Source organism: Neolamprologus brichardi, chromosome 2 (assembly GCF_056152115.1).
Source record: "Neolamprologus brichardi isolate AB-2024 chromosome 2, ASM5615211v1, whole genome shotgun sequence".
NCBI lineage: Eukaryota > Metazoa > Chordata > Actinopteri > Cichliformes > Cichlidae > Neolamprologus > Neolamprologus brichardi.
Window position 1 is genome coordinate 28,181,527 of NC_142105.1, and position 22,831 is coordinate 28,204,357.

The 22,831-nt window shown below is 40.3% G+C and overlaps 1 protein-coding gene across 1 annotated transcript; it reads left to right on the forward strand.

The window, feature by feature from the left end:
• The first annotated feature begins 1,524 nt into the window (after positions 1-1,524).
• On the forward strand, positions 1,525-17,623 carry ssrp1a (structure specific recognition protein 1a). Its single transcript, XM_006781371.3, has 18 exons — positions 1,525-1,621; positions 2,424-2,503; positions 4,336-4,521; positions 8,096-8,201; positions 8,374-8,567; positions 8,671-8,771; positions 9,316-9,445; positions 9,551-9,654; positions 9,848-9,976; positions 10,082-10,303; positions 12,709-12,781; positions 15,118-15,250; positions 15,346-15,391; positions 15,480-15,612; positions 15,725-15,892; positions 16,049-16,143; positions 16,248-16,419; positions 17,162-17,623. Exons 2-18 carry the CDS (start codon positions 2,450-2,452, stop codon positions 17,228-17,230), a joined length of 2,115 nt encoding a protein of 704 aa, XP_006781434.2. The 5' UTR covers positions 1,525-1,621; positions 2,424-2,449; the 3' UTR covers positions 17,231-17,623.
• Positions 17,624-22,831: the final 5,208 nt, after the last annotated feature.

Here is a 22,831-nt window from a genome sequence, read left to right on the forward strand (position 1 = left end):
CCGATTTGATCCGTTCAGCTGAGGCCAGCGTGACCTTCAAATCGTCCGGGAAATACGGAACGAATTAGATGTTCTCTCTCTCTTTCCCTTTTATTACAATAATAATTATCACTATTCATTTAACTAAGCATTTATGCTTCCACTTGGAGTAAAAAATAAATTACCAAACAGTCGAAATGTTTTTTTTCTCTTTTGTCCTCTTTACGCAGAGACCAAATTAGTTTAAAAATGTACATTAAATCTATTCGTTTAAAGTAGGCCTAGTAATATTGCACAAAAATCTGAAATAAAGTGAAATAACATAACAAAAAAAAATCAAGGCTGTATTTTAATTAAACTGGGGCGCAAATAATAAAGGAAATAATTTGCGTCAAAAAATATTACGCCTGTTTTGTTTTTTTTCCCTTTCTGTTTCTTTGCGGGAGAATGAAGGCAAGTGTTTGCTTGCTTGTCCCGCGCTTCTTTTCTTCTCCCTCCATTCCTCAGCTCTTAGTTTTTTATTGACAGTGAGATTATTCTGGATCTTCTTCTCTCACCTCCAGCTGTCACTCAGTGCCAGCCAGAACATCAGCCCGTGGCATGCAGCGCCGTATCGCGCCCCGAAGCACCGCTGCTGATACTCTTATTTGTCCCGGATCCAAGTAAAATTCTTTCGTAATCGCTGAGATATTCCAAAATCCGTCAGGCCCACCGGTTCATGTGGTTGAATAAAGTAGTCTAGTTATACGGACTGACAGTGTATCCTCAAGGCTGGATTAAGGTGGAGGAGACGGAGGAGGGGGTCCTCAAGGACTTTGCCAAAAGCTTCGTTGGTTTGTTTCAGCCTTGTGTGCTGATGTAGGGAGTGTGTGTGTGTGTGTGTGAAAACGTGAAAATGTTTTAGACTCGCCTCAAATGATAAGGGCCTTAAATGCGCCCCGATTTAATTCAGGCCTGCTGAGGCCCTGTTTTGAAGGGGAAGAGGGTTCGTTTATTTGGCCGATTTCTGTTTGGTTGCCTTATGTTGCATTTTCTTTAATTGATTTAAAACGAAATAAAGGCCAAACTGTGCATTTTGCCTTAAGGTTTTCAATAAGGTTTGTTGGACCATGCGTACTAGCCTATTTGATCCGGGGCCTTCCTACCTCTGTCCATATGTCGTATTATAAGAGTCTAAATAACTATTTAGAATGATGCAATATTCCTATTTGACTCTTTTTTGTAATTTATTAAAAAATAAACCCGTATTATAAATCAGTATTGTTATAGTTTGTGTTTAATACTATGTTATTAAACTTTTTGGCACTAAGTAAAGGCTGCCATACTAGCTTCTTTGGCTGTGCTCTGTGCCACCCAGTGGTGATGAGCGGTTACTGCAACGCATTCTGTCCTGCGCAGACTCCATAACAAAATGTTTTTTGTTTTTTTGTTTTTATTGTCCAAGTTTCACACAGACCTCAGTTTTCAAACCACTTCAAATCCTTGTAATTTACTACCCACCAAACACCTCAGTGATTCAAAGGAAGAGGGGGGTAACGTCTCAAAACCGGAAGCAAATACGAGCCACCGTATGAGTGTTTCCTGTGACTAGCTCCCGATGCTACACGCGGGAAAACAGGCGAAGCTGCTGAGCACTGTCACAGTAAGAGCTGAAGTTTTTTTTAAACTCTGCATTCTCGCTTCTATAGAAATTAATTTTTTGATATGTATAAGCAACGAGGGAGTGCGTGGCGCACAATTAATTACTTTGAGCGACGTCGTTTGTTACAATAACCCAAAATATTTACATGATTTCTTTTTACCGGCCTAGTGCTGATGGAATGGATTTTAACTTAGGACCATCCCGAGCGGGCGGCGTTCTAGCGCGTGCCGTATTCAATTTGAGGATTCAGTTGGAAACTGTCCCACATCGTTGTATAAAAGAAGCGTACCCTGTGCAGTTGAAGTTAGCCTAGCTATTGTTAGTGGCGCAGCATGGATGATAGTTAAGGGTTGCTTCGAGAAACACAAAGACCCAACTGTCGCTGACACATTCACGCCATAAGATAACGATATTCGTAAACTTTCGCCGGGCAGAGCTTTCTTTTAATTGTTCATAGTTAGCTGTTAGCTGGCTCAGAACTTCACTCAGTTCTTTAAACACTAATAAACGGAAATATTAAATAACACGAAAAGACCCAAATTCAACACGAAGCTGCTTTTGCAGTTTGCACACTCACAGGATGGCTGCTTTCTGCCTCTCGGGTGTTTTGGCTCAGTCGCTGCATGCTTGCTCATGTTTTCATCAACACCACACTACTTTCCCACCGTGAGGAGCAACAACAAAATGCAGACCCCGGCATGCCACAATCTGGGAATGGTTTTAAAACCAGGCGTGACATAAGCCTCGTTGTAGATGTTTGGTTGTATTTAGTGCAGTTTCCTCCGTCTCTGTCTGTCTGTAGAGCATCAGTCATCGCCTGTAGCCAAAATGGGAGACACACTGGAGTTCAACGAGATCTACCAGGAGGTTAAAGGCTCCTGGGTAAGTATCTTCACCCACCAGCTCTGCTCTCAAATTCTTTCAGGGCTTCATTGCAGTCTCTTTTGAAGTGGCATCGCAGACAAACATCAGCTCCTGTGCTCTTATTTGCAGATAAGCTGATGGTCAGAGCAAAATTATTTGCAGTTCTGATTTCTTCTTTTTTTTTTTTTTTTTTTGCCTATTTGTGTCACCCAGATTTTTCAAATCTTTAAACAGATGTCAATATTAGAGAAAGATAACCTGAGTAATTTTTTTTTAAAATGCAGTTTTTAAAATGAGGACTTTATTTATTAAGGGAAACAAAGCCACCCAAACCTGCCTGGCCCTGGTTCAATTACCCCCTAAACCTAATAACTGGTTGTGCCACGCTTGGGAGCAATAATTGTGCCGTATTGTTTTATCTGGCACACTAGAAGGTTTTCAGTCACAAATGTACTGTTTTAGATCATGCCAAAGCAATTGGCAATCTCAGTTGGATGTAAGTCCAGATTTGATTAAGCCTTTGATCGTTTCAAGGTAGATTTGCTTGTCTCTTTCTAATCACATTGCCTGAGCTGAAGGGCACCAACTGCTGGATGGGCATTCTCTTTAAGGAGTCTCTGGTAAAGAGTGAAAAAGGGTAGCTTTTGTGTGGTCAATCCACCGAATATTTTCCTAAAAGTCTTGGGGTATCATCAAGATGTTTTTGGCGAACGTGAGACGAGCCTTCGTTTTCTTTTTGGTCAACAGTGGTTTTCACCCTGTAACGCTCTGAAGGATGCCATTTTTGCCTCTTTTTTTTTTTTTTTTGTCTCTCTCTTTTTTTTTATTGTTCAGTCATGAATTCTGACCTTAACTGAGCCAAGTGAGGCCTGCAGTTCTTTAGATGATGCTCTGGGTGTTCTTTTGTGCCCTACTACATGGGTCATTGATGCACTTTTGGAGTAATTTTTATAGTCCGACCACACCTGGGAAGGTTCAACACTGTTCCAGATTTTCTCCATTTGTAGATAATGGCTCTCACTGTAATTCACTGGAGTACCAAAGCCTTAAAATGACTTCATAAGCCTTTTCAGACTTATAGATGTCAGTTACTTTGTTTCTCATCTGTTCACTGTAGCATGATGTGTTGCTTTTTGGATCTTTTAGCCAACTACGATTTGTCAGACAGGTTTTATTTAAGTGATTTCTTAAGTAAACAGGTCTGGCAGTAATCAGGCCTTGGTGTGGCATTGAACTCAGCTCTCCAAAAAATGTGGTTAATCGCAGTTAATTCATGATTTAAGATGTGGCAGATATGTTTGGATATTTTAGTTTTTTGTTTGTTTGTTTTTCTTAATAATTAAAATCATCATTCTAAAAATTGCATTTTATCTTTCCTTGGGTTATTTTTTTTTATCTTATGTTACAATTTGGTGATCTGAAACATGTGACAAAATACTAAGAAGTCAGGAACAGGGAAAATTATTTTCTATAGCACTGTATTATTGTATCATTATACAACCTAGTAAAAATAAGATGCCTTTAAATGCTGTTAGCATTGACTCTTAGCCATGAGTGTGAAAAAAACTGTCATCGGCTCAGCTGCAGAATTTTTGTTTTGCTGAAAAAACATTTACTCTTTTTTTTTCTTGTAAAATCACTATTGTAAAGAGGGTATCCATGCCCACGAGTACGGAAACAATAAGATCTGGATTTTTGTTTTGTAAATTAATCTAAATCTAAACAAATCATCAAACTTAAAAAATAAATGTTATGATGTGAGCAAACTCCCATTTGGAAAGCTGTAATCAGTGTTTTTTAGTTTATGTATAAAATATTTGAGTTTTTCATTTTTCAATATCTCGCTGCAGAATGACGGACGGCTGCGTTTCAGCAAGCAGAATGTGGTTTATAAGAGCAGCAAGACGGGGAAGGTGGATAGCATCCCTGCCAGCGAGCTCAATTTGGCCCAGTGGAGGCGGGTGTGCTTAGGCCATGGCATCAAACTTGGCACTAGCACGGGACACGTCTACAAATATGATGGCTTCAGGGACACGGTGAGTTCTGGATGCACATTGCATGCCTGGAGGCTGTTTTGTAGATTTGGATAAGTGTGTGTGTGTGGTTCATATCTCTGATGAGGCTCTGAAGTTTGTCTCTTTTTGTTTTTTTTTTCCTGGGATCTAAATCTTTTCTCTCCGTTTCTGGGAAATAATTGTTACCTTACTTGGAGGAGAACAAGGCAGCAGTGGAATATTTCAGAGTGACACACACTGCTGGTTTATTCAGCGCTGTGTTTATAGCCAGGGATGTAACCCAAGCAAGGGGACCTCTGATAAACAACTTCCATTCCCTGTCTGACATTTCCTCAGGAAAAACACTACCATCTTGCGAAAATGCCACCACTTGAGGGTGCGTGTGTGAATGAATCTGCTCTTCTCCCCGAAGCTCCTAATGGGATTAATGAGGGAAACGAGCACGAGCATGTGTGTTCCATAAACAGTGTAATCATCGGCTCATGTGAGTCAGTGTTTATATCAATCCACTGAAACAATTTGGCTCAGAAAACAGACAAGAAAAAATTGTGGTCGTGTTTGTTTTTTATCACTCCATTTTTCCCCCCTGCTCTGCCTTTTCCCTGCTGCTCTGAGTGTGTGGGGAATGTCAACACACAAGTACAACTCTGAGATGGAGGAGCGGGTATTAACCTGGAGTCTGCGGCTGTCTCCTGGGGTTAATCAGCGTATTTTTTTTCAAGATGGATCCTCTCAACCTGGAGCGCAGGCCGTGATGTCATTGTTTATTATCCCACGGTTAGTGTCGGTAATCGAGAATTGGCTGGAGGTTTAGCTGCTGGCGTGCGGAGCAGACTCTTTGATTCATTTGTCCCTGTGAAGCGTTCTTGAGCAAGATGGTGAATCTCTGCCAGATAGTCTGTTATATAGCTGACCTGTAACTGTCATGTGGAGGAGCAGAAGGTGTAGAAAAGCATGGATTTCACTTATGTTCATGTCACTCACATGTTTAGAGTGCAGCTGGCCCATAACGCTGTTGCTGACATTGCGAGTGTGGTGTTGAATGTATGCAGCAGCCCACTGTGGATGCATTTTACTATTGGGGTTCAAAAGTGTTTTGGCCTCATGCGTCAAACTGTCAGGTATTAAATGCTTCCACCCTGCATGTAAAGTTGAAATAGTTTGACAGGTAACAGAAACAATTCATAGGTAGTTAATCGTTTAAATCACAGCTCAGTATTGTTTTAACGCAGCTTGTTTGTGTGTTAGGATAGAGCAAGACAACACCTCAGTATTTATGTTGTTGTTTTGCAGCTTTTTGAGATTTTATAGCATAAACTAGCCCTGCCCAAAAGTTTTTCTGCCAGCTGTTAGTTCAAATAATGAGTTGCTTAGTCTTTGTACCTCCTACAGGATTTTTCCTGGCTTAAAATTGGCCTTTGATGGTGCCTACATATAAACATGATTGAGCCACACATGCTTAAAAACATGTATTTATAAATGCATTTAAAACCAATCGTAGGGGGATCGCAAAGCTAGTTGATTTTGGCAAAGTCTGTGCCAAAATCAAACACAAAGATCCAAATCAAACAATCTATGTTGTTTTAGATTATGTCAAAATCGTTTCAGGGCTGAAAATCTTTTAAGTAACATTGTTAATGCAGGGCAACATTGCATAGCACATAAAAGTAACGTAGTAGCAAGCCTTTAAAGAAACAGCGCTTGCTCTGTGCTTCATGAGGAAACTTTGTCTGATGTTAGAGAAGCAAGATCCTAATGTCTAATGTTAGATAAACCGTGTTTAATGTTGACAAATGATCCCTGCAGAGTTTGGACATTCTTGAGTGTCTTTTACCTCCTCAAAAGAAGCCCCGACATCCCGCCTGTAACTGCATCGATGAACAGTTGATGTCTTTCTGTAGCCACTTCCTGTGGTGGACTTGACTGTGCACAACCAAACAAAAACAAGACTCTTGTCATCAACTGATTAGTTGGTACAATGTTTTTGGAGGGCGGCCCTAATCCTTATTGTTCCAGGAATCAATGATAAAATAATTGTTAGGTTCCGTCCTAATTGAAAGCTCACTTTTTCTTTTCTGTTTAAAATAATCTTGTTTGAGTGGTTTTTTCAAGTATTTGAGGTTTCAGTCCAGATGTTGACAGTACTTTATACAGCTGCTTGACAGCTGTACAAGAGCTCCTTATGAAAAGATCTTAAATGAAGAAAATAGCAAGGGGGGGATTCTTATATAATAGTTGTAGTTTTCACTTTTTACTCAGTTTAGTCTTTGTTTCCAGAGTTTGCTTGTTTAGATTTTACACTAAAGATATCAATTTTTTTAAAATTATTATTATAATAATAATTATTACTACTACTACTATGGGTGTGTTTTTACTTTTTTTTTTTTTCCATTTTTTTTCCAGGGAGAAGTTGAGAACAGGAGTTACAATACAAACACTTGACTCACAGTCATGTAGACATCCCAATCTCAATAAACATAACCACCAAACCGCCTCATCAGACTGGTCATGATGAAAGATTTGACCACAATGACGGAGTGAAATTAAAGAGATTTAGCTCTACATTTTTATTTTATTTTACTTAGTTCTGTAATACATTGTTTGAAATAGTTTCAGTTAACTCAAATTTTTCCCGTACTTATTTTTTAAGCCTAGTCTTAGTAAACTGTATAAAGCAAATATCCAACTGACATAATGAAAGTAATCTTTTAACAAAGTGGATGAAGGCTTTTGGAAAAGCAGGGATTTAAAATGTACTAATAAAAGGCAGACAGGGTGGTCATGTTGGGTAAGTGTGTGTGTGTGTGTCTTTTGGTGGTCTGTGTTTATTATAACTTCATGAGCTGGGCAGTAACAAATCTGCCAAAGCTTCATCGAGGAGATGAGAACTTGCACAAACTCTGATTTTATGAATTTACACATCTGCTTGCGCCTGCTCTCCTATCTAAAAAATGCCTTAATGCTGGTCAACAAACATGCTGATGAACTTCAACGCACACACACGAACACACAATTCTGAATCTCTGGGCTCTAATTGGCTGTAATAACCTCATGGACAGGCAGATATCCAGGTGCGTAAATTCGGTTTCCCACAGAGTCTCATTCTACCTTACACACACTCACACACCACAATCACTTCCACATGTGTTTGCACTACTGGGACTGTGTGTGTGTGTGTGTGTGTGTGTGTGTGTGTGTGTGTGTGTGTGTGTTAGAGAGAGAGAGAGTGTGTGATTGACCATGTGTTTGTCGCTCTGTGTGATTTCTTTCCAGTTGTAAGGGGTCCTGCAGGATAAATAAACAGGCTGATTGTCAGTGGTGGTGTAGAGGGAAAGAAGACAGAGAGGGTGGATGGATTACATTCACCTCCTGTGTTCCTAAGAGGCCCAAATGGCGGACATAGTTACAATTGCGTTGTGATTAATTATCCCATTCCTCCTTCTTCTTAGGTGGTGTTTTTATAAGCTTTGACCCATGTGGAGCCAGTGCTTTGACTGCATTGCTAACTTTGAGGCTTTCTCTTCCTTTTGTTTTCACCTCTTTCTCTTCTGTCAACCTTTTTTCCCACTGTTATTCTTTCTGCTCACCCCACCAGGACTTGGAGAAGATTTCAGAGTTTTTCAAGGCCAACTACAAGGTGGAGCTGACGGAGAAGGACATGTGTGTGAAGGGCTGGAACTGGGGAACAGCCAAGTTTTCAGGTAAATTTTTCAGAATCACTGCACTAATAATGTCTGAAATATTGGTGATGATAAGTGAGGTGAAAGTCAGCAGTCAATTTAAGATTAGTTTGCTGTTTAACATCAACTCGGAGAGCTCTAAAGACGAGGTCAGTTGTTTCTCTCCTAACTGTCTTGTTTCTTCCTTTCACAGGGCCACTGTTATCCTTTGAAGTCAATGACAACACAGCGTTTGAGATCCCACTGTCCAACGTTTCCCAGTGTGCCACAGGGAAGAACGAAGTCACTCTGGAGTTTCACCAGAATGACGACACAGAAGTCTCCCTTATGGAGGTCCGATTCTACGTCCCACCCAGTCAGTCTGATGAACGGCAAGACCCCGTGGAGGTGACAAAGGATGCTTTACTTCTGCTTTTTTGTTTGTTTGGTTTTTTTATGCTTTTCTTTGTTTTTGTTTACAGTAGTTCTAAAACTGTGTGTTTTCATTCAGGCATTTGCCCAGAATGTGTTATCGAAGGCTGATGTGATCCAGGCTACAGGAGACGCTGTGTGTATCTTCAAAGAGCTGCAGTGTCTTACACCCAGAGGAAGGTAAAAGATTGACATTTGAGCACCCAAATCCAGTCACCTACCAATTTTCTGATTTGATTTTAAACCAAAAATTGGCCAGTTTATCACTATATTGAACATACTTGATACTAAGGGAACCAAATTGTACAAAGAAAATATTCCCATACTGTTACACTACCACCAGCCTGAACTGGCAGACTGGATCCATTCTTAAAGGTTGTTTACACCAAATTTTGACCATACCGCCCAAATGTCGCAGCAGAAATTGAGACCAACCACACCAGGGAATTGTTGTTGTTTTTTACCTTTGACCTTCAGCAGGTCATCTTGACATTGTCTACATGCAGAAGTACATTGAGTTGCTGCCAGGTGATTGGCTGTTCAGATATTGGAGTTAACAAGCAGTTAGGCTGATATACCTAATAATAAAATGGCCTTTGTATATTTGGATAAAGCGTGCATAAACCTTGCACTTTCATGAAGTCACACTTATGAACTGACTATATGATTCACATTAGTTAGTTATTCACATTAGGAGTTAACCAGTTAATTTCCCTTTCTTCAGATATGACATCCGTATCTACCCAACATTTCTTCACCTGCACGGTAAAACGTTCGACTACAAGATTCCCTACACCACCGTCCTCCGTCTTTTCCTGCTGCCACACAAGGATCAGAGGCAGATGTTCTTTGTGGTATGTGAACTTTTCTGTGTGACTTTTATTGTTGACAGTGTTAGCATTTAATGCTCCCATTTTCTGACCTCCTTTCTCTTTGTGGTGTTTTTGTTTTCTTTATAGATCAGTCTGGATCCTCCTATCAAGCAGGGTCAGACACGTTATCACTTTCTCATTCTGCTCTTCTCCAAGGAAGAAGATGTTAGCCTAACCCTCAACATGAGCGAGTGAGTGCATCTAGACCTAGATTGGCTTCAGCTAATTTTGACTGAAGAATAATGTTGTAAAGCGTGTGTCCACTAGGGGGAACCAAGGGTCTGAGTCAGTAGTGTCAGTAAAAACTGTTCTTTGCATCATTTAGAAACTCTCAAAACTTAATTTTAAGGTTTTAAACTTTGTTCTTTCCCATGTGTGTAACAGAGAAGATGTGGAGCGTCGTTTTGAGGGTAAACTCAGTAAGTTCATGTCAGGATCTCTTTATGAGATGGTGAGCAGGGTGATGAAGGCCTTGGTCAACCGTAAAATCACAGTACCTGGAAACTTCCAAGGGTAGGCATCTCATATACTTCTGTTTTTCAAAAACACTTTTTTTTTTCTTTTGCAAAATTAAGTATAACTGTGTCACTCTTTGGGCGTTGATCTCTTCCTCCTCAGACACTCAGGAGCCCAGTGCATCACCTGCTCTTACAAGGCATCCTCAGGCCTCCTCTATCCTTTGGAAAGGGGTTTCATCTACGTCCACAAGCCCCCTGTTCACTTGCGCTTTGAAGAGATCTCTTGTGTCAACTTTGCCAGAGGGACCACCACAACACGTTCTTTTGACTTTGAGATTGAGACCAAGCAAGGGAACCAGTACACTTTTAGCAGCATTGAGAGGTGAGCATTGAGAGGTTTTGTTAACAGGAGCAGACCTATCATAAAAACACAAAGGTATCCTGGATATGTGTTTCATGCTGGGGGAATATTCATTCATATACAAGTCTGGGCATGATTTTCACTCTGGCACACTCGTTCACATTGTGTGGGTTTTTTTCTTCTTCTAATAACTCACTTTAGAGGATGAGAGTAAATCCATTTTGGTTTCTGGCTGTTTGTATTGACCACTCTGCTGATTCAGCATTTCCCTTATCGCCACTGATGTAACATGATCCTTCCAAGCACTAAAAGTCATCATCTGCATTAGAGTTGTCAGACTTTCATTTCAATTTGTGCCATATACTACGAAACTCAAGCTTAACATGAAGCTGCAGGAACCTAAGTTAAGTGCCTACACGGAGGGTTATATTCCCATCAAAAGAAGGGCAGTAGGTAATGTCAGATTCTGAAGCAAGGATGTTGTTCATAAATTTAGATCTTGCTAATACCATGTTTTTATTTTGTTTATAGCTTTTGCCAGCACTGTACTGCCCAGACAGGAGCTCAGTTATGATATAGGTTCATGTGCCAAAATATGGAGGAGTATTTCCTATAGATAACTCTGGGGTTGGGTGATTGCCACGGTCTGATTCTCCCCATGTGGGATCGCCAGTGAAATGTCTGTTACAAATGAGTATATGTGGAGATGAAATATGAAGCAATATTGAGATGGATTGAGACAGATTCATGTTATTATGAATATCATAGTAAGAAATATCTTAATGGAATGCATTAATGGTGGACAAGAGTCACCATATTTTCGCATCTGACCCTATATCATAATTGACCAATGGAGACAGGGGAGCCATCATCAACATCGTTGTCCATCAGCACAACTTGCCATACTACATATTTATAATGTCACTTTTATAAACAACAACAGAGTTGACCATTGTGCTGAAAAATAAAACCATAAATAAAGGAAATAAAGCACAGGCCAAAAGGTAACATATACCAAACACAAAAGAGTTTTAGAAGTGAAACAATAAAGGAGTACATAAAATATAACACGGTGGTAAGGTGGTTAGCACTGTTGCCGCACAGCAAGAAGGTCCTGAGTTCAATTCCACCATCAGGCCGGGGTCTTTCTGTGTGGAGTTTGCATGTTCTCCCCGTGTTTGCGTGGGTTCTCTCCGGGTACTCCGGCTTCCTCCCACCGTCCAAAGACATGCAGCTTGTGGGGATAGGTTAATTGGATAATCCAAATTGCCACTAGGTGTGAATGCGGGAGTGAATGTGAGTGTGAATGCTTGTCTGTCCCTGTGTGTTGGGCCTGCGACAGACTGGCAACCTGTCCAGGGTGTACCCCGCCTCTCGCCCTATGACAGCTGGGATAGGCTCCAGCGCCCCCCGCGACCCTGAAAAGGATAAGCGGAAGCAAATGGATGGATGGATAAAATATAACTTAAAATCACAGTCAACATCTCACACTGGGTTCAAAGCCAGGGAGTAAAAGTGTGCTTTTAAGGGATTTAAAAACAACAAGAAAAGGAGCCTGCTTGATGTGCAATGGCAAACCACAGGTTTGCTGGTCTACTGACCTGAGAGAACCAGTGTGACATATGGCTGGATCAGAAAAAGAAACAATGGGGCAACACCATTAAGCAACTGAAAAACAAATGAAAGGGTTTTAATGGCCTGAAATTGGGCTTATGTGCTCTTACTTGCTTTAACCTGATTTAAAAAATCAAGCGGTAGCATTTTACTCCAGCTGTAGTCGAGAAATGGAGACATGTGCATTGCATTGCCGTAATCAAAACCAGACAATATGTTGTAAAAGCATGTTAATGTTTCAAGATTGCATTTGGACAGCTGAGGCTTGATTTTGACAGTAGTATATTCAAATGTGAATCGAACTTCAGAGAAGGAACCGTTTTCACATTTAAATTGGTGATAATGCATTTCTCATATGGGAGCAGATTGGAAAGGTCAACACAGTGGGTGCTGCTTTTGCCACAGGGTCTAAACAACATGACTTCTGAAATTCAGAAAATTTGCAGCAGCTTCTGGTCCAAGTTATTCTTCCTCAGGACCGCTTTTGGGCCTTCTTTACCACCACGTTTGTGTTGTGGGTCCAGATAAGATCGGCGTGAGTGCCCATAAACCTAAAGGTGGAGACAAATTCCACCCGTTCTCCATTTATAATCAGAGGGGAGTGGACCTGTCTGTGCCTCCTGAAGTCCATTATGAGTTCTTTTATATTAAGGACGTTCAGCTTCAGATCCATCCCATTGCAGGGCAGGGGAAGCTCTGCAGTTTTAGATGCTGAATTGAGGCTTGTGAGACATTTGGTTTTTGATCATATTGTTAAGCCGTTCTAATTAATTTAAAATAAATAACTCCTACTTTGTCTCTTTCCCTTCTAGAGAGGAGTACGGCAAACTTTTTGACTTTGTTAATGCTAAGAAGCTCAACATCAAGAACAGAGGTTTCAAAGAGGTAATGCACAAGTCACTGAAACACCTCTCAGTTTGTACATTAAGTTTGATCATATTTCTATCCCCGGTATTGATGCTTGTTGCCCTTCTCCTTTGTGTTTGTCCTTGTACACCTGTAGAAGAAGGTGGGTATGGTCATGGGCGTCACGTGTGGATTAGGCACTTGATTTTATTGGTCTGGAGTGATTTCCTGCTTGCATGGCGTGCTGCTGGTGTGTGTGCGTGTTCTGAGGATGGCGTCCAATGATCTTGATTTGGTTTGACATTACCAATACGGTTGCTGTTGAACCTGAGATATTTTGAATGATTTATGACTAATCATGGGACATGGAGGTGAGGGAGTGCTGACCAATACCTCTTTGGGTTGGTGTGTGTGTGCGCGCGTTCTGTGTGTTTTTGCATTGTGCTGACTAATGTGTGGCCTGGGGGCTTTTGGTGTGCTTTAACACTGAACACAGTTGTCATCAAGACTGCTGCCTTACAAAGGCGACGCTGATTGCATTACCTACAATGGTCTTTGACATATATGAGCTCCTTTCAACGAAGCCGTCCCATCTGTTTCTGTGGTGATGGGGTCAGCAGAGGTCAATGAAAATTAATGGAGCTCCTCTTTAATTCCTGTTGGTGTTCGAGTAGCAGCCTCCCTGTTTGTCCATCGACTGGTGGACTTGGATGCGTGCAGATGGAGAAGGAGAAAATAGTTTGAATTTTATTTTCAGGTTGCCATTACAGCTTAGCGAGCCTCAAGCTAAAGAAGAAGATGCTAAGCTAAGATTTTCTGTGGTCTTATACTTCACTTTATATGCAAACATGAGTTATTTAATTGATTAGAATCACAGTGTCCAATGGTTTTGGCTCATGTTAACCCTTTCCATGTCCTGGCAAACTAAATTTTTGTCCATCCAGCAGTTTGAAGACCTCAGAAATGGACCAAAAAAGGCCTGAACCACCTAAAATTCTAGATAAGATGAGCATGGCCACCATGACATCACCCATTGTTTTCTGAAGTCACACCTTAAAGCTTAAATCTGGGTATTTTGTGGTGGATCTTTGTGACACTGTGTGCCTTTTTTCCACAAGTACCGACTTGACTCCACTCTACTCTGTTTTGGTGGGGTTTTTTCCCATTACAGTTGAGTGCCATCGCAGTATGATGGTCATTATAGCAACGCGTCCGAAACTCTGCAACACTATTTATATATGACACAAACACGACACAATAATGGAGGACTTAGGGGTGATAGTATACCTTTTGCTCCATTGTGGGGGGTTTTCAGACTCGAGGACCACGGTGTTTATTTTTGTGCAGCCGTTTACCTCATTGCAGAGTTTCAGAAATGGCAGTTCTTCTTCTTTTCTTTTTTTTTCCTTCCCTTTCCTGAAAGAGTCACTTTCATGACTCATCAAGTAATGCCATCATTGACTGGCCAATCGGGGGCTTGCAGTCTTTTGACGTCACATTTTCGTACCTGGTACCAAGTGCACCACCTGATGGAAACTCTAAAAGCCAGCCGAGTAGGTACTAGTGGAAAAGAGGCATTTGACTCTTGTACGGCAGAGACCTGCCAGTCACAAGGTAGCCACACCTTCAAAAACACACTGCTTTTTTTTTTTTCTATTTAAGGGTATTTTTAAACAGAATTTCCTACGGTGTGAAGAAGATTTCGCAAAATGTTTTAAGAGTTGAGTCAAAAAGCTGTTTTCGCATAGGCTGCTATAGGATCTCAAATCTTTATTGTATGTGTGCGCTTCCCCCCCCAGCTATCGCCCTCTGGTGGTCATCACAAATAATGCAGGTTTCTAGGCACTTCTGCAGCGGCTTCATTTTCCCAAACCATGAAATGTGCAATAACAACAGTAAAAACAGCAGAACTAGAGAGGAAATGAAAAGAAGTTGGCATAAAAACTAAAAATTTTCTGTAGGAAAAATGTTTTTCTTCCCATATCCTGTTCTTAATAAGCTAGCTTGCCCCTCAGATCACCTTTAAACCTGCATTATATTCTCTTTGTGACAGAAATGCGATCAGCTAAAATTACTTCTGATAATTAAGTTATTTATTTAGCAAAAAGTGCCAAAGTGATGTGTTAAGTTGCAGTCATGTGTCGGGCTGATTTAATAGCACTGTACATTAAATATTTGGCGGTTTTAAACATGCTGGAAAAAAACAGCTGTTGCAATATGTGTAATGCCTAGTGGGATCTCTTTCTTTTCTGTTTTTTACTAATGAACTAAGCAATAAGGAAAAGGTGGCTAACTTTATCTCAGAGTAGGTAGAGGCTTGTGGGTACTGTGTTTTTTGTCTGGTTTTGTTTTTTGACCCTGTAGTGTATTTCCAGGGCATGAAGGGCAACATTGATGAATACAGCGACTCAGATGATGACCAACACGATGCTTACTTGGAAAGGATGAAGGCTGAGGGCAAGATCAGGGAGGAGGGCAACGACAGCGACGAATCAGACGGAGAAAGTGGTGAGTAATGACTGCCTATATGACAGGATAGCGAGCATACTCAGAAGATGGGGAACGTTCGATAGTGATTTTTTTTCTTTCTTGTTTCTCTTCAGATGAGTCTTTCAACCCTGGAGAGGAAGATGAAGAGATCGCAGAAGAGTACGTGACTCTCCTAACACATAGTTGGATGATATGATAGCTTATTAACACTTATTAACACTACTGGCGTCTCCTTGTCTTCAATCAGGTATGACAGCAATGCCTCAGCAAGCGACAGCAGTGAAGGAGGAGAGGAGAGCGAAGATGAGAGTGCAAAGAAGAAAAAGGCCAAAAAAGCCAAAGTGGTGAAGGAGAAAAAAGAGAGAAAGCCACGAAAAGAGGCGAGAGAAGGGCTAAAATAAGCCACCAAACATCACAATAGACACTGTACATAAAGGTGTGCAGTTTCAAACATTTCTTTACTCAATTCCTTTTTATCTTCAATGTGAGCAGAAGAAGCAGAAGGATGCTGGCGGACCCAAGAGACCAATGAGTGCGTATATGCTTTGGCTCAACTCCAGCCGTGAGCGAATCAAGTCGGACAACCCCGGCATCTCCATCACAGAGATCTCTAAGAAGGCGGGAGAGATGTGGAGACAGCTGAGCAAAGATGAGAAGCAGGTGAGGGTTAAGAGAAATTGCTTTAGTTTTGGTTTTTTTAACAAAAAAAGAAAAAAGTTTAAATACACATGAATAAAATGCATCTATTGTCCACTTAAGTATGTTAATAAACCAGAATAAATGTGTAGAGAAACCTCTAAAGAATGTTTTCTGTAGGAATGGGAAGCAAAGGCAGGCGAGGCGAAAAAACAGTACGATAAAGCAAAGAAAGAATACAAAGAGAGCGGAGGAGCAACTTCCAGCCCCAGGAAGTAAGGCCTGCAACACAATAAGTCAACTCTTTGGGTTTTTTTGAAGTCTTGATACAGAAAAATGGCTAAATTTGTTATATTTTCTTCTACTTTTCACCCATTAGGGAGAGTAAAAAGTCTGGAGGCAAAAAGGACGACAAGAAAAGGAAGTCTGCCGGAGCAGACAAGGACAGGGAGCGGGGAGGAAACGACAGCTTCAAGAGCCGAGAGTTCATCGAGACCAGCGAGGAGAGTTCATCAGACTCTGACCACAAGAGCAAGTCCAAGAGGAAGAAGGTAAATCCAGTGACTGTAAATGCCGTCATCAGACAGAACAGACTCAGACTCTTTCTTATTGAATGATGTAGGATGACTTTTAGTTTCTTTTACCTAATCAGAAACCACAATGCGATGGAAACTATGTTTGATCTAGCTAAAAGTCAAAACACTGATGGCTGCTCAGTGAGAAGTAGACATTTTCTTCAGGAGGAGAAACCTTTAAATCCCGTTAGCTGATTGAGGGACAGCTGCGGGACGAAGTGTATCAGGGAAAACCTGGAACTGAAGCACCCCGCTTACTAAAGAGATGGCAGGTAGGAGAGAGGGAAGGCAATAGAGAGCTAATGAGTGTGAGAATGAAAGCTCCAGTTATCTTGTGTATCACTATATTGCATTTTCAACCAAATGCAAAGAAAACAGTAATGAGGAGACTAAGAATTTTCTTGAACATGTCTGTGTATATTTGCAGTTTCTGTTAGAATATATTTGCGATAGAGCTACGAGGCAGTGTTTGATGACTTGCTTTCTCCTGTTTAGTTGAGATTTTGCCTGCAGTTTGAGTTAACTGTAAAGAAATGTGCTTTATTCGCTTCTCGATAACACAGATGCAGAGAGCAATCAGAGAACTTGAGCGTTGCGCATTAAATCAATGGAAATTGTTGATGTAAACATAGTGAAACTGCTTCATTTAGACTAAAGCACTCCTTCATGTTCTGACATGATTGTAAACACTGAGTTCTTCCTTCTTTTTTCTAAACAGGAATCAGACGACGAGGAAGAAGAAGAGGCGGTGTCAACACCTGCAAGCTCCGAGGAAGACTCTGACTGAAGACACACACTTTTCCACCTCGTATACACACACACACACCAAGGACCAAGCGTTTATACTCTCTCTGCTGATACCACACTGACGGACAAATTAACAGACTTGAGTTGTATTTGCTTCTTCGTGGTTCGTTTTATGAGTACAAACACATTTTTGTGACTGACTCTTCAACCATGTAATGATATTTGAGTAGTTTGATGATGAGCTGGCATACCTTTTGGAAATACTGAAGGGTTTTCCATCAAACCAGTGGGCATATATGTTTTAGTTACATAGCACGATGATTGCAGGGGTTGTTAGTTAGCAGATGCAAAATTTATGTACGGGAATTTCTTTGACTTTTCCAGTGTCATGTTTTCAGGCCAAAATAAATAAATGAATCATTTTCAATAAAAACTCAGTTGGTGGTGCTTTGATCCTCATGGAAAAAGATTCTGAACTGATGGTCAAACGGTCACCTTGAGAGATTGCTTGCTGCCGTGTGCGTGTAAAGTAGCTTGTAAAGCACATTTAATGAATGTGGTCCATTTAGTGTTATTTACAACATGTAAACATTCATTCATTGTTCAGAATGTTTAAAAGTTTCTTTACATACACCGTTTCAGCCAATCAGTTAAATTCAGTTTTGTTTATTTAGCGCTAAATCACAACAGCAGTTTCCTCAAAGCGCTTTATATTTTAAGGTAAAGACCCTACAATAATACAAAGAAAACCGAGAAAACCCCAACAATCTTATAACCTCCTGTGAGCAAGTGCTTTGGCGACAGTGGGAAGGAAAAACTCCCTTTTAACAGGAAGAAACCTCCAGCAGAACCAGGCTGAGGGAGGAGCTCCCATCTGCTACCACCAGTTGGGGGTGAGGGGAGGAACACAGGACAAAGACATGCTGTGGAAAGGGGGACAGAGATTAACATTAACTAATGAATAAAGGCAGAGAGGTTAACACATGTTGACAAACCAAAAATGTGAGTGAGAAGGGTAACTGAAGACGTAATACTCAATGCATCATGGGGATCCCCCAGCAGCCTAGACCTACTGCAGTGTAACTAAGAGAGGAGCCCTAACTATATGCTTGAGTTATAAGTCTAATCTTAAAAGTAGAGAGAGTGTCTGGAAGCTGGTTTGACAGACGAGGGGTGTTCTGCTTTTAGATACTGTAGGAGCCACAAGTAAACCAGCAGTCTGAGAGCAAAGTGCTTTAATGGAGTGATGCGGTACTATAAGTTCATTAAGATAGGATCGGTTGATTATTCAAGACCTTGTATGTGAGGAGCAGGATTTTAAATTTGATTCTTTAAATTTGATTTAACAGGGAGCCAACAAAGAGAAGCCAGTATAGGAGAAATATAAGAAATCAGATGGCAGCCACTCAATCATGATTGGCAATGCAGTCTAAATGTAGACATGGTTGTGACTGGATGCTGAAGTTCAAACTGAGCAGAATGAGGAAGAAAGGTCATTTTAAGTGACTTTGAACATGGCATGCTTGTTACTGCCAGACAGGCTGGTCTGAGTATTTCCCCCACAGCCATCTCTGGGGTTGACAGACTGGTCAGAGAAGAGAAAATGTCCAGTAAGCAGTAGATTTCTGAGTGAAAATACTTTGTTGAGTTCAGAGAAGAATGTCCAGACTGCTTTGAGCTGGTAGGAAGGCAAATACACATGTTAAACAACCACCAAGGTATGGAAAAGGTCACCTCTGAACGCACAACACAGCAAACTATACTCATACTCAATTGACCTCCACAGTGACCAGGACACTTTTGGGATTTGGTGTAACGGGAGATTCACAAGTGCAACAAACAGCGACTGCTGTCATTTCAATATGGACCAAAATCTCTGAAGAATGTTTCTAGCGTCTTCTTGAATCTACGCCACGAAGAATTAAAGCAGTCCTGAAGTCAAATGGGTGCCCAACCCGTACTAGTGGCTGTTGCCTGATCTTGTGGGGAAATTCTTATCTATGTGAACTATGAAATACTTTAAAAACATCCCTCCACAGTGTAGTTACTAAAAAATTTATATGCAAATCAGCATCACTCAGAAGTCTATACAGGGCTCACAGAAAGCAGAATTAAACATGTATCTTAGTGACAATTGAGCTACATGTGATTAACTCTGCAAATGAAAATAGCTCCAGAAAAACTCAGCCATGTGGTCCAAAAATCCTTGAAGAAATTAATATGATCAGCATATGTTAGTATAATTTTTCAACACATTAGGAACAGAATGAAAACCAAACCTCTTAAGCTGTTAAGATACTCCCATAGGACCTACACTTTTGCTCGCTTGACCAGGCGGGGTGGTTTGAGAGTGTGTGTTAACTGGCTACCCTAGTCAAAGCTGAAGAGACAGTGGTTTTAGCAATTTGCTGAAGCCTAAGTACAAGGTGGTTTGAAGAGTGGTTTTTAAGAGCCAAACGATACCAGCTCTAAAGTTCATCTCCACTTAATGTGGCTTTTGACAATAAGGTACTCGTCCCACATCCTGTAGTACTGATCACATATCCTTAGAATAGCCTTGGATATTTGTTATCATTTGATATTTGTTATCATCATGTGAAACCCGAGGTGTTGCAAAGTGGCTCTGTGAAGCTGCAACTAGGCAGAGCTTTCAGTTTTATTGTTTTAATTTGGTTTCCTTTGATTAATTTTTTTGAATGCACCCTTTCCAGCTCTCTTAATAAGTAAACACAATATGAATTAAAAAGCTGAGGTTTGTTCTTTTTGTCTTGTGTGATTGTCCTTTTATACTCCTTTACTCTCTGTTATGTCACTGTGATTTCAGTTGTTCTTCTGTCTGTTAACAGTCTTTGGGTTTTTACAAGGAATGCATCCATAGATTGGCATTTGAGTCATACCTTACAACAGGGGTGGGGAACTCCAGGCCTTGAGGGCCAATGTCCTGCAGGTTTTAGATCTCACCTTGGGTCAGCACACCTGAATCACATGATTAGTTCATTACCAGGCCTCTGGAGAACTTCAGGACATGTTGAGGAGGTCGTTTAGCCATTTAAATCAGCTGTGTTGGTTCAAGGACACATCTAAAACCTGCAGGGACACCGGCCCTCGAGGCCTGGAGTTGCCCACCCCTGCCTTACAATTTTAGTAATTTGTAGCCAATTATGCTACACGTGTCAATTCAAATCACACTGCACATGTGGCACACGCTTCCTAACTGGATGCACTGATATCTGTGAGGATTAACTGACTTGTTATTTTCAGGTTCTTCCCTTAAAGTTTGTGTGTTTTCTTCCTGCACCTTAACCATGAATCAAAGCACTAAAGTATTAGAAGAACTTTTTAGAGCGTGAAAGAAGTAAGGTATTGAGTCTATGATGACCTGCACTGCATCATAATCCTATTGAGCTATTGTGGGAACAGCTTAAACTTATATTACATAAGAAGTGGCTTTTATACTAATTTAATTTGTGGTAGGATTTCAGGAAGCGTGGGCTGAAATTGATTCAGATTACTTGAACAAATTGACAGCTTGAAGTGATTCTTTGACTAGATTAAATTTAAAGGATGAACTAGTAGAATATTCCAATAATTTCTATTCACTTTGCAACACATTTGATGAATAGATGTTTAAGTTCGAATGGAAAAAATGTACTTCATATTGCATGTGACTTCTTTGACCACGAACATGATTATATTCCAAGTCGGTAGAATAAATCCTCTGGAGAGCATGAATGTGTCTGCTAAGATTCATGGCAAAGAGTCACCTCACTACGACAAACTGTGTACGTTCTTCATGTGGTGTGTTTGGGTGCCGTGCAGTCTTGGGGTGTCGGTGTGTTTAGTCATGTCCTAAATGTGGAGCCCAAAGAAAATCAGAGTGGAAAGTGTTTGCATACATCCCTTCCTGTGACATAATTATCTTTTCCGCTGCAGTTTCCTCTTTCACCAGTCTGCTCCCCGTTCAAATTACACTCTGACGAATAGGGTTTAGTGTTCAGTTTTCTGCTGATATAAACATTACATTTACATGTATATTGAAAGCTTGTGATCTTGTTTGCATGTTCAGCGCATGCTTGTGTGTGTTTTTATATGTATCTTACATTGTATTAGGTCACCATTAGCCTACCACAAGCATAATGGATCCACTTAAGTAATTACATACTATCTACACACAGACACACACACACAGAGTGCTGTCACTGCATTACATTATCTCTCTAATGTAAAAGGCACTAATGCTGCTGGTCCTTGTGAATGTATTGAAAACCGATCGTATCATATGTCGCACTTATTGCACACTTGTCAGTAATACTGCCCTTTGTAATTTGTTGCAGTGCTGTTATTGAGGCGTCATCTGTAAGTATGGAAGCACATTGCTTTTTTTCTATGCCACTGATGTGCAGAAAGGTGACAAAATTGCATATAATGGGGACATATTGAACATTAAGATTTCCCCCAGTGGTTTCATTTTAAATGATGACATTTCCAGAAGTTTTTCACAGCCACTTATATGAAAGTACAAACAACTTTCCTCCACTCAGGCTTTCTTGTTTAGTTAAAGAACGGAAGGTCCTTCCTCTCTGTGTGGCTAAAAGCAAACATAGTCATCTCTTCTATTTAAAGATGAACAATCAATAAACAATCAGCAGCACCACTTGTTCATCACAGACCATGAAGAAATGAGGACAAATTATAGTAACTCTGTCTCGTGTTAATGTGTTCTTCTTGTCTCGGTGCTTAGTGTTTGTCTTCAGGTTACTTCCTGTTTTTTACTTTGAAGGTTTGTTTCCTTTCATTTCTTGTGTTAGTTATTATTCCTGCCTGTCTCCCCTGTTTGACCAGATAGTCTTCACCTGTGTCTCATTTCCCTCCTTTGTGTACAAATAGTCTTGGACTTCTGTTAACTGCCTATGTTAAAGGCTCTCCTTTTTGTTGGTGAATTAGAAGAAGTCTATGATTTTTCTCATAAAAATTTTTCTTTTTTTCTTTCTTTTGTAATTGAAGTCTTTATTTGTTTTTAACATTTAACAAAACAAAAAAAAAATACAGCTTCCAATCCCATGGTTAATTCACATTTGCATTTTGGGTCAATTATCAATAGTTATTAAATATCAATACACACACAAAAAAAGGGTAAAAAAATCAAATTCTTAAGTTATTCAGTTATCGAGTGCCTAAACAAACCTACAACACAGCAAACATAACATTTAACAAAAGATAATTGCACTGCAAAATAAGATCCATCAATCTCAGCCAAAACCTCGTCCCCATGATTAATCCTAGCCAAGACTTTTTCATATGACACCATTTTCAGCATATTTTCTTCCCACCTGTTATATTCTGGAGAAGATGGTTCCTTCCACACACTGAGAATCACTCAGGCCGCTTTTCTTTTTTTAATTAGTCATAACTAATTCTTAAGAAGGGGCGAGTTTTAAAAAGAAAGTCATAATACACTCCTCAAAACCATTTGTTATTTTTCACTGTAAATTTTATTCGCTATCAACTGACAAATACTCTGATCTTTGTATAACTTAGTGCTAGCTATAAAACAAAAAACAACCAATTTTCTATATATTTTAAAAGTGATTATACATATAAAGGGTGAACCTGGCCAGCTAAACATATCCTGCATGCCATT

Coding starts and splice junctions, on each gene's coding strand:
- ssrp1a (XM_006781371.3), top strand. CDS start 2,450: ATGGGAGACACACTGGAGTTCAACGAGATCTACCAGGAGGTTAAAGGC. Junction 12,782..15,117: donor AGAACAGAGGTTTCAAAGAG/GTAATGCACAAG, acceptor GTGTATTTCCAG/GGCATGAAGGGCAACATTGA. Junction 16,144..16,247: donor GCAACTTCCAGCCCCAGGAA/GTAAGGCCTGCA, acceptor TTCACCCATTAG/GGAGAGTAAAAAGTCTGGAG.